This window comes from Hibiscus syriacus, unplaced genomic scaffold (assembly GCF_006381635.1).
Source record: "Hibiscus syriacus cultivar Baekdansim isolate YM2019G1 unplaced genomic scaffold, ASM638163v2 tig00110391_pilon, whole genome shotgun sequence".
NCBI classification, from domain to species: domain Eukaryota; kingdom Viridiplantae; phylum Streptophyta; class Magnoliopsida; order Malvales; family Malvaceae; genus Hibiscus; species Hibiscus syriacus.
Genome location: NW_024062719.1, coordinates 1208948 through 1221309, shown reverse-complemented (window position 1 = coordinate 1221309; position 12362 = coordinate 1208948). Strand labels below are relative to the sequence as shown.

Below are 12362 nucleotides of genomic sequence, written 5' to 3'. Positions count from 1 at the left end.
ATCATTCGGGATATATGGTTGGTCCTTTGGAACATATTTGTGGTCATATGGGACAATTCTATGTGGTCTTTCGGGACATATATGTGATCCTTCGGGACATTCTATGTGGCACTTCGGTGCATGTTCTACGTGGCACTTCGGTGCATTTTATATGAGTTGTGGTGACAGCATTAGTGCACAATCTCAATGCACTCACATATCTTGTTCTTTGTAATGTACATGGGCTATTAAAATATATAACATGAATTAATATTTCATGATGAGTTATATTTTTATTGTTATATGCTTTATCATATATGTTCTTGTGATAGAAAATATGAATATCTTTGTAAAGTGATAAAAGTATGTAATTTGCATGTTCATTTTTATTATATATTTATGCCTTATTAAGTCGATGACTTAACGTGTGAGTGTTTCACACGTAGGATCAAAGAAATCAGAGGGGCCCGAGTAGGCAGCTGGGACAACAAAACTTCTTCAGATATATAAGTTTAAATTTTCTACTATTTTGTATAAGTACATTGCTTTGAAAAATCAACGTGACATCTCAGACTCGTATCCGGGTCGTGTACGGATTGGGGTGTTACAAATTAGCAAATTAAAATCAATTTATTTCAAGTTCACATTTTGTTCGAATGTTGTATCGAATCGCACTACTTCGATCAAGAAATGCATTCCATGCCCATTCTACAAATTTTTGTTCTTGAAAATGCACGAATGAATAATCTTAACAAGCAAAGATATTTTTTAGGAATCAAATTATATAATATGTAAAATATGTACCCATATACACATTTGAAAAATTAATATACAAATATGGAAACAATATGTAAAATAATACACACATACATATGAAGGACCAATAAAGCGTAAATTGATTAACTAGACAAACAAGGATTAAAACAAAAATAAATCACCAATTACGAGTTCAAAACAAAGAATTAAAAAAATCATTAATGGCTAAAAAGAAGTAATACAAAGATCAATAACTAAATTCAAATAAGGGACATCTCAAATGCTGACCAAATCAGAACAAATTAAAAACAAGATACAACAAAAAATATTGATATGAAACACCTAGTGACTAAATCATAATAGAACAACAAAGGTTGGGGGTCATGTTAGTAAATAACCCAAGATACAGTGCCATAAGTGTAAAAATGCCTAACTTAGAAGGACTATGTAGTGATTCACCCTAAAATTAATGACTAAAATGGAAACAAGGTTAGCCTTAAGGCCCTGGAGCATAAATTACCATTTTCATACAACAAGAAAAAGGACTAAAATGGAATACAGTGAAAACAAACATGTATAATTTAATATTTTACCTACAACAAAGATAAATGACCAAAATGAATGTTAGATAAATTAAAGGTAAATAATCGAAAGTTAATAGGAATTTGATACAATGAAGTAAAGACTAAAATATAAGCAATCATAAATAGCAGGAACAAAATAAAGGAAATTAAAACTTCATTAATAGCTAAAATAACATGTTATAAAAGAACAGGGACTTAAAGAGATATTTACCCCTAATATAAAAGCACGATAATGGGGACAACGAAGTTACGTCGTTTTGCTCTGGTTATTTAAGCCCAAATCCATGCCTAAACCCTCATTTCCCCCTTTTCCTCAAAAAATAGAGAGAGAGTCTCTAAAAACTCTCTCAACTTCCCCTCGTTGGGGAAGGAAAAGCCACCCTACACCGGCAACAGCCACGGCGGCTCACGGTGGCCAGAGATATCAAAATACCCCAGAATTTTCTTCTCATCCTCCTCAACCCATATCCCAAACCATCTTGACCTAAGAGCGACCTTAACACCCTGGATCTACTGTTTACCTCTTGAAAGAAACAAGAAGATCGATGTCCCTTCGACTTCCTAGTGAACTCCGAACCAAGGTAAGGGTTTTTCCTCTCTTTGTTCTTTTTGGTTGTTTTGTTTTTCTTTATTCCTCTTTTTTTTGTTTTTTGTTTTCTTTTCTTCTCTCTGTAGTTTTTTTTACTCTTTTGAAAACTCCTCTTTTTTTTAGTTCGGTTCCTCCTCTTCATTTTTTTCTCTCCCCCGAAGTTCTCCTTTCTCTCTAACTGATCCTCGAATATACGATTGCATATTGATATCTTTGTTATGATTTTTCTACCATTAAAGAGATAGGATCGTGACATCTCCAAATTTACCTTGGGCTTTCCTGGTACAAATAGATCTTTTTATTTCTCTATTATTTTCCTTTTTTTCTGACTGTTGATAGACTGTCTTGATTGATGGGAGTAGTTTTCGATCACTATGGATGATGGATTGGTTGTTATCGACTCCGATGGCAGAGGCGGCGAGGGTAAAGCTCGGCTGGGAAGCTGAAAAGTTGTCGTGCGGCGGCTATTGAAGTTAGGGTAACAAACCTTAATCTGGATCCACTTGAGCTGTCAGATCAAATCTAATCTAACGATCATGGAAAGAGGCGGCTGAAGCAAAAGGGTAAAACCCTAATCTATTGGGTTATCTAATGGGCCTGAGGCGGGTCGAATCCTGAGGCGGAACCTGGGTTGTTGAGTAGCTTCAGCTGGCTTCTGGGTTTCGTAATTGGGTCACTGGTTGAGTCTACAAAAGATGTAAATTTGTAATAATTTAATAATAATAATAATAATAATAGAATAAAAAAAAATCTGGACAAAAACGGGTGTATACAAATATATCTGTAATAAAACCCTAATCTATTGGGTTATCTAATGGGCCTGAGGGGGTCGAATCTGAGGCGGAACCTGGGTTGTTGAGTAGCTTCAGCTGGCTTCTGGGTTTCGTAATTGGGTCACTGGTTGAGTCTACAAAAGATGTAAATTTGTAATAATTTAATAATAATAATAATAATAATAGAATAAAAAAAAATCTGGACAAAAACGGGTGTATACAAATATATCTGTAATGATGTATATACAAATATACAAACACAAGGTACAATTGAATATTATAAACACAAGACACTAATTTACAGAAACCGGGCTGCCCCGGCCTTGCCGTTCTTATCTATAGAGACGGTGAAAATCTTTGTCCATGGCAGCAACCTCCATTCCCCCATTGTATATGATCGTAAAAAAGAATGCCAAAGAATCTGAGGGGTGAAAAAAAAAACATGTAATTCATAACCGACTCTTCCAACCTCTTCAACTTCGGTTTTAGTCTGAAAATAACTCTTCCACTTCAGGTTGTTCTTGTTTGTTCGACACGTTGCGGTCCGTATCGGGCGGTTCTTTAGTGTTACTGTCTAAATATTCGACCTCGGTCCAATCGGGATCGTCCTCAGTGGTCTCTTGTTCATCGATTGCTTCAGTTTCAGAAGCATCCCTGATATTGTTCTCGATTTCATGGAGATCCTCAGGGGTTTGTTTTTTTAATGTTTCGGTTCCCTCGGCCTCACATATACAGTTATACGGGTTTTCATGGAACTCACCTCTTCCGGGTTTCATTTCTTTCGGCTCTCCCATGAACCCGGTCTGGAAAATTCGAACCTGAGAGGCGTACTCGTCCCACGTCATGTTGTTTCGGGCCAAGAACAGTTTGTACAGCTTCTTAGCGTTAGGTCGAATTGTTGGTTTGTGGCCGAAGTATTTCCTGTAAATAGACAGAACATATTCAAAAACAAAGGTACCAAACAAGTGTGTTGTGCCTATGTGGTTTATGTAAAGTTGCCTGCCTACCTTCGACCGGCTAACATTCTAACCATGTTTCCGTTATTGTTCGAGACGAAAACATCGCTTTCGTCGCAGACGATGTAATCAAGTGCAGCCATACGACCGGAAAACTTCGAAAATGGTGCTAACTCCTCCTTAGTGGCCACAGTCTCTTTTGAATGATAATTAGGAAAGAGTTCTTTGAGCTGAGCTAACCTTTCGACACCTCCATAAACTTCACCCGACGCCACATATATGTGAACATTGCTCCCGAAACCCAATGCTCTCAGCATTAGACCGATTTCCTCCGGTGTTAGCGGGCATCTCCCTTGCCTTCTCATCTTTGCGGGGTTGCTCGACTGCACGTTCATGTCGAAATAAACATGTTCAAATACTTTCAGAAGCTATTCAGGTTTAAATATGTGTATTTTAACAGTTCAAATGGCCTTTGTTGACGAAAACGGGTAAAGAAAACGAAAGAACACGAGAATTTTACGAGGTTCGGCAATGTGCTTACGTCCTCGGTGCCTAGGCGGCGCTAGAAGTTTTATTCAATGATATTTTAGGTCTAGGTTACATCTCTATTTATAATAGAAAACCCTGGTACATAATTACAAAATCAACCCTGTACCGTACCGCGGGGGCTGCGCCCCCACACCCCCAACCCACATAATTCGTAACCCCACAACGAGACTTTTTATGAGCCATACATAACAAATCTCCACCTTGGCGAATATCCTGCCCCTTGGAAACTTCAATGTGGGTTGGGTTACCTTGCTTCTTTAACAACTCGAAACATTCAACAAGTCCAAGCAATGCTTGAACTTGTCTGTCGTAACTGGCTTGGTGAACATATCAGCGGCATTCTCATCAGTATGTACCTTCTGAAACAAAACCTCCAGATGCAACCAACTCTCTGATCTTGTGGAACCTTACATCAATATGTTTAGTTCTAGCACGATACACCTGATTCTTAGCCAAGTGAATAGCACTTTGATTATCACAAAGCAATTGAACTCCACCTTGTTGAACACCCAACTCCTTCACTAAACCAGTAAGCCATAAAGCTTCTTTTGCAGCTTCAGCCGCTGCCATGTATTCAGCTTCAGTGTAGATAGTGCCACGACAGATTGAACAGTAGACTTCCAGCAAATAGGCCCTCCACCAAGAGTAAACACATACCCTGTCGTAGATCTTCTATTATCCAAGTCACCTGCATAATCTGAATCCACATATCCTACAACCAAAGGATTATCCCGCTGACTCCCAAAAATAATTCCATGTCCCACAGTACCCTTTAAGTACCGAAAGATCCACTTGACTGCATCCCAATGTTGCTTACCAGGTTTAGACATGTACTTACAAACTGACTAACAGCATGAGCTAAATCAGGACGAGTACATACCATCGCATACATCAAGCAGCCAACAGCATTAGAATACGGAACCTTTGCCATATTTCAGCTTCCTTATCTGTCTTAGGGCACTGTTCTGATGAGAGCTTAAAGTGATTCGCCAATGGAGTGCTAACTGGTTCGCGCTGCTCATCGCAAACCTTTCTAGCATTTTCTCAACATAACCCCGTTGAGATAGCCGCAGTTTCCTTGAGTCTCTGTCCCTGCAAATTTCCATTCCAAGAATTTTCTTTGCAGCACCTAAATCTTTCATATCAAATTCCTGACTCAATAAAGTTTTCAAACCGATAACATCATCCATGTTCTTCGCAGCAATCAACATATCATCAACATACAGTAATAGAAAAATAAAGAACCATCATCAAGGCTCTAACATAGACACAACAATCATACTCACATCGGTTGTAGCCAATCTTGATCATATAGGAGTCAAACCGTTTATACCACTGTCTCGGAGACTGTTTTAACCCGTACAAAGATTTCTTCAATCTGCAAACTAAATTCTCGTTTCCAGGTTGAGTGAAACCTTCAGGTTGCCGCATGTAGATCTGCTCCTCTAATCACCATGCAAAAAAGCAGTTTTAACATCCATCTGCTCTAAATGCAAATCCCAACTAGCCACCAATGCAAGTACTGCTCGGATTGAAGTGTGCCTGACCACAGGAGAAAAGATTTCATCATAATCAACTCCTTTCTGCTGTGAAAAACCCTTCGCTACCAAACGAGCCTTGAACTTCTCCCCTCTTTTTCTGTTACTGCTGGTTTCTTCTTATACACCCATTTGCAACCAATCGGCTTCTTACCCTCAGGAAGGGGAACTAACTCCCATGTGCGATTGTGATTCAAAGACTCCATCTCCTCAACCATGGCTGCCATCCACTTGTCGTTTCCTGACTAGTAACGGCATCATGAAAAGTAACTGGATCACTGCTAACAGTAAGTGCAAAAGATACCAAGTCTTCAAAACCCAATCTGTTCGGAGGCTTTATATTCGTCCGTCTCACCCTGTCTCTGGCGAGACTATAATCCTGCAAATCATCCGTAGTGGAACCACCAGAAGTCGGTTGAGAAGTTTCTGGTTTCTCAACTGGAAACTGCTCGAAATCTACCACTGTCGTGTCTTGCTTCTGCTGCAACATAGACTGTTCATCAAAAACGATATCTACTAATCACAACTTTCTTCGCAACTGGATCCCAGAACTTGAATCCTTTGACACCTTTCTTGTAACCCAGAAAAATACACTCCTTCGATTTTGCATCAAGTTTGGATCTCTCATCAGCAGGTACATGCACATAAGCAGGACAACCAAAAATCCGTAAGTTATCAAAACTAACATCATGACCAGTCCATACCTCTTCTGCAACTTTCCCAGCCAGCGATGCCCTTGGCGATCTGTTGATAAGGTAACACGCCATGTTAACAGCCTCAGCCCAGAAGTGTTTGGGAAGCCCCGCATTCAACCGCAAACATCTGGCTCTTTCATTCAACGACCTGTTCATTCGTTCCGCAACACCATTCTGTTGTGGTGTCTTGCGCACTGTAAAATGCCTCTGAATCCCATGCTCCTTACAGAATTGTAGGAACTGTGAATCTGTGTACTCCGTACCATTGTCAGACCGCAAACACTTGATTTTTCGTCCTGTTTGGTTTTCTACCTCAGCTTTCCATAGCTTGAACTTCTCAAAAACTTCAGATTTCTGTTTCAAAAAATACACCCAAACTTTCCGTGAAAAATCATCAATAAAAGTAACATAGTACCTAGATCCACCCAAAGACGATGTCGTGGAAGGCCCCCATACATCAGAATGCACATAATCAAGAATCCCTTGAGTTGTGTGCTTCGCAGTCTTGAAATGGACTTTAGTCTGTTTACCAAGAACACAATACTTGCAAAAGTCGAGCTTACAGCTTTTGACACCATGCAACAAGTTTCTCTTGTGTAATTCTGCCATACCACGTTCACTAAGATGAGCAAGGCGCATATGCCACAATTTTGTCGTATCATCACAGGACTCAACAGAGTGAACTCCACCTGCAACGGTACTCCCTAACAATCTGTAGATATTCCCTGCAGTCATCTTGCCTTTCATCACAGTCAATGCTCCTTAACAATCCGAATCCCTATCCTCGTCAGCCTTAGGGATAAAACCATTCTTGTGCAAAGTGCCCAAGGAAATCAAATTCTTCTTCAAGTCTGGGATATGTCGAACACCACTCAACGTCCGAACGGAGCCATCGTGCATCTTAATTCTGACATCACCAATACCACAATATTGCAACATCGATCATCACCCAAATAAACCGAACCAGAATTAACCGGCCTGTATGTCGAAAACCATTCCCTATTTGGCGTGATGTGATAAGAACATCCAGAATCAAGAATCCAAGCATCCGTCAATTGTGTGTGAAATAGAAAGCATATCACCCTCACTGCAATCAGAGTATCATCCTCGACCACGTTCACAGACTTGGATGAGCCATCACGCTTCTCATCGGTCTGCTTTTCAACTTCGGACAGTCTCGCTTCATATGTCCCGCCTCCTTGCACTTGTAACAGTGAATCGTCTTCTTATCCCTGGATTTGGATCTGGAATTCCGCTTCCCGGACCCTGCCTTCTCTGGCTTCCGTCCACGATCTCGATTACCCTTGACATATAAGCTATCGGCTTGAGAGCTTTCCCCTGCATTCTGCTTCCGCTGGTTGTGAGCCAACAAGGCTGCAGTAATCTCCTCAACGTTGATAGTCTCTTTCCCATATGTAAGAGTAGTCACCATGTGTTCGTAAGAGGAAGGCAACGACACAACAGAATCATCGCTCTGTCTTCATCCTCAATTTTCACATCAAGCCGAGCCAGATCAGAAACGATTTGATTGAAGACATTCACGTGTTGCGCCAAATCGTGATCGTCCTGCATCTTCAGCCCATACAACCGCTGCTTCAGATACAGTTTTGTCGTTAAGGATTTGGACATAAACTGACTTTCCAACTTCCTCCAAATTTCGTCTGGAGACGATAGATGCATGACGTGATACATGACCTCGTCCGCCAAGCATAATCGTATGGTTCCTGCCGCTCGCTGCTGCAATTCTTCCCAATCTTCCTCATCCATCGACGCCGGCTTTGTAGGTCGCAAAGCCTTCAAGATCCCTTGCTGCGCCAATAGATCCTTCACCCTCGTTTGCCATAATCCGAAGTTACCCTGACCATCGAATTTCGCGACTTCGAATTTTGCTCCTGAGCTCTGATACCAATTGTTGACGAAAACGGGTAAAGAAAACGAAAGAACACGAGAATTTTACGAGGTTCGGCAATGTGCTTACGTCCTCGGTGCCTAGGCGGCGCTAGAAGTTTTATTCAATGATATTTTAGGTCTAGGTTACATCTCTATTTATAATAGAAAACCCTGGTACATAATTACAAAATCAACCCTGTACCGTACCGCGGGGGCTGCGCCCCCACACCCCCAACCCACATAATTCGTAACCCCACAACGAGACTTTTTATGAGCCATACATAACAGCCTTACATGTAAACTTTTCCACCTCCTCCGGATTGCTCCAAGTTCCTTCCTTTCCTTTTCTCCTCCACCATAATCGCATCCGGTGAATGCAAGCATATCAGGTTCGAACCTATGGAAAATGACAAAACGACCAGCATTACTGAAGTCCATTTTTTTTACAGTAAATATGTTGAGACCAACTGATCTAACATTGAATATACAGCCATTGCAGTAGCCAACTTTCATCAATTATTGGCCACCAAAAGAGAGGGCAATATCTAAAGTCATGAGTGAATAACAATTAATACCAGAGTACCCTTTACCTCAAGTGCAATGCAATGAAATGCTTGGTTTTCTTCTTCATCCTTTCAACCAAGAGTCTACCCATGTGAAGAATGGGGTCTGTGAATGTTAGAGCATGGTAATTCACCCTACATCTAAGCTTTTGTAGATCTGTTTCCAACCTATTTGAAAGCCTATAATCAAACTTTCTAAGCTCAACAGCCTGCATCAGGAAAAAGGATGGGGAAATTGTCAGTTTCCAAATGTTGTGTTTGTTTCATGGGAAAAAATTTTCAAGGCGACTATTATAGTTACTTCAACATTTGAAAAGATAGATTAGGATCTTCTTTCATGAAAAATGAGGAGGTTTGATATCAAATTGACATTTACTGTATCTACAACTTGATAAGACTAATGCTCACAAAAGCCACCGAAGCCTTTTAAACCAGAGCACATAGAGTACATAAACAAAATTTAGAGTTACATACATTCTTTTTAATTAGAACAGGTAGAACACGACTCAGATAACATTTCTCATTGCACTTCCTTGGAAGACTCATTCGACGTGGTACCCAAGGTTTACCTCCCACCAGCGGTAGCTCTTTGACTATTGGAACATCGAGAGAGAGAGATGAAATGAACCGGTCAACATTGAATATTTCAGCAAAACCACTGCATCAAATAACCCATCACATATGAACACAAAATGCAAACAATGCCCCTGGTTTAAGATCACACATGAATATCACAGCAGACCTGGTATCTTTCCAGTAAGAACGCTGATCAAGCTTGGGAATTACCAGAGTTGCATTTAAAATATATGCTGCTACAACAGAATCTACAATCTGTCGCCACAGAAATCAACATTGGCTTCCAAATCCATTAGGCAATAAGCAGAAGCTATATAAGGTATTTTTCAGAAAACTTACCCCTGTTCTCTGTTGATTTAACCCTCCACTGGCGGAGATCAACAAGTAACGATTGGGATGTGTTTTCACATCAGCAGCTGAAACATAGAACAAATAGTACGATAATAATAGTAAGAAGAAGAAGAAGAATTGCTTTGAAACGAGAAGAAAGCATCCTAATAATTTAATAACGTACAAACCAATCAACAATATAACAAACTATACATTAAATGAAGAAACGCCTAAAAAGTAAAAGTAACTCTTCTTTTACAGAGAACAAATTTTAACAACAGAGCTGGTATTCAATTTAAAGCCAATTCCAAACGGGTAAGGAAATCAAAAAATTTGTATCGATACCAAATAAAAAATTATCAAATAGAAACAATAATAAAAATGAGGATTCAGAAACTGGAATACTTTCAGAAACTGGAATACTTTACTTCGAAACATATTAGAGGCGTTACTGCATCCATAATAGAACTTTGATAGACTCGAACTCCATAAATCACGATCTAAATTTCCTCCACTTGCCTAAACAACATCAAAATTAATTAATCAAACCCCATTTTAAGATCCAAACAAGTCATCAAACTCAAATACAAATATATGATATTAAGATTCAAGCACTTAAACTAAAATGTAGAAAATAAATAAAAGAAAAAAAAAAGGAAAATCGTACCGGTACCTGAAACACCGCGTCAAAATTGGATTCTCTCCTCACCTAAACAAAACAACAAGCACAAAATTTATTTTTAAAAAAATAATGAAAACAAAACATTATTAATTTTATTTCTCGAAGTTGGAGAAAAAAAACGCATAAATGGCGAGAATGTGACTACGTACCAAAGAGTGCAGAGGAAGGAAATGATTATCGGCGTTGGGAGGAGGGGCGAAAACGGAGACGGCGAAGAACAAGAGGACGAGACAACCGGAGGTGAAGGAGACGAAGGAGAAGATACGTTGCCGGTTCCGCCAAAGAATCCGGTTCAGGCCTATACAAAAGTCGTTAGAACCGTGAAGATGGATGTTGTTACGTTCTCTCCTCGTTCTCTTCATTTTCAGAGAGAAAATAAGCTAATGTTTTCATGTCATTTTTTTCTTCAAAAATTCACATTTTATATATATATATATGTGTATTTTACTATTTTTTTCCAAATAAAAATTAAGTAATTATTTTATTTGTTTTTCTTTTGTATTTGGTTACAACAACAACAAAACTCAATTCCCATATGCAATGGGGTAAGGGGAGGTAGGGTAGTAGGCTGCCCCCAACGTCAGGTTGAGAGTAGCTTCCGTGGAAGACCTCCGGCAATCAGAAAATTAAAAATATAGATAAAATGCAAAGCATGTATAAATAAATACATAAATACATAGTTGAACAGTATTCATATGCAGTCATAAATATCATTAATATTATATGCGCGTTTGAAATGGGAAGTAATCCCTGCAAATAAATCCATGCGAAAAAATCTCTGCATATAGACAGAAACGTAAGACCCGACTAAATTTAAAAGTGAAGAGAATATTACACAGAAGTCTACGATAGCAACCCAGTTCTAAGCCTTCATAAATACCAATAACAGAAACGTATAAAAAAGTAGAATTCATGGAAATTACTACAAATGCATTAAAAGAATACAGAGATGATACACCCTAGAGATGTGACCCACACTACTCGACTACCCTAGTCTTTAGTCTCCATACTTTCCTATCAGAGGTCATGTCCTCGGTAAGGGCTAAATCCATCAAATCAGATCTCAAGCAGTCTTCCCACTTCCGCCTTGGTCGTCCTCTCCTTCTGGCACCGTCGACTGTAATCGACTCTACCCTTCTGACCGCATCCGACGGTAGTCGCCTAAAGACATGCCCAAACCACCGTAGTCTTCCCTCCCTCAATTTTTCAGAAACAGGCACCACCCCCAAGGACATCCTAATAGTAGAGTTTGTTGACATATCCCACAGAGTCCTACCGCATGTCCATCGAAGCATTCTCATTTCTGCAGTCTCTATCGTCCTTACATGATCCTTCTTGGTTGCCCAACATTATGATCCATACAACAATGCTGGTCTTATTGTCATTCTATAAAATTTTTCCTTAAGTTTTAGAGGCACCTTCTCGTCACACAAAACTCCAGTAGCAGCCCTCCACTTTAGCCATCCCGCCTTTATACGGTGTGTTACATCATCATCTACACCCCCATCTTTATGTATCATAGACCCTAGGTACTTGAAACAATCCTTTGAGGGGAGAACGTGTCCTTCTATGCATACTTCTACATCTTCATCGTTTTGGTCCCCACTGAAGTTTGAACATAAATACTCTGTCTTTTCAATATTGATCCGTAGACCTTTTTCTTCCAAAGCAGTCTTCCAGGTAGTCAGTCTATTATTCAACTCAGATTTTGTTTCAGCAACTAGGACAATGTCGTCAGCAAAAAGCATACACCATGGTACACCGTCTGGTGTCGCACAATAGATGTCGTCCATAATCAAGGCGAAGACGTAAGGACTAAGAGCCGACCCCTGGTGGAGTCCGATTTCCACCGGGAATGTCTCGGTGTCGCCAACTGTAGTCCTGACGTATGTAGTAGATCTA

The 12362-nt window shown here is 39.7% G+C and overlaps 1 protein-coding gene across 1 annotated transcript; it reads right to left on the bottom strand.

Annotated features, from left to right (window-relative positions):
* Positions 1-2980: 2980 nt before the first annotated feature.
* LOC120123226 (O-fucosyltransferase 6-like) lies at positions 2981-10834 on the bottom strand. The gene is made up of 10 exons (XM_039142155.1): positions 10610-10834; positions 10446-10487; positions 10207-10297; positions 9788-9864; positions 9615-9703; positions 9347-9530; positions 8900-9081; positions 8604-8706; positions 3689-4020; positions 2981-3602 (listed from the first exon to the last, which is right to left on the bottom strand). Exons 1-10 carry the CDS (start codon positions 10820-10822, stop codon positions 3167-3169), a joined length of 1749 nt encoding a protein of 582 aa, XP_038998086.1. The 5' UTR covers positions 10823-10834; the 3' UTR covers positions 2981-3166.
* Positions 10835-12362: the final 1528 nt, after the last annotated feature.

Excerpts from the sequence above, each read along its gene's own strand:
- LOC120123226 (XM_039142155.1), bottom strand. The coding sequence starts at position 10,822 with ATGAAGAGAACGAGGAGAGAACGTAACAACATCCATCTTCACGGTTCT. Across the intron at positions 9,865-10,206 it reads CGCCTCTAATATGTTTCGAA|CTGCTGATGTGAAAACACAT; the intron begins GTAAAGTATTCC and ends TCTATGTTTCAG. Across the intron at positions 9,704-9,787 it reads TAAATCAACAGAGAACAGGG|ATTGTAGATTCTGTTGTAGC; the intron begins GTAAGTTTTCTG and ends CTGTGGCGACAG.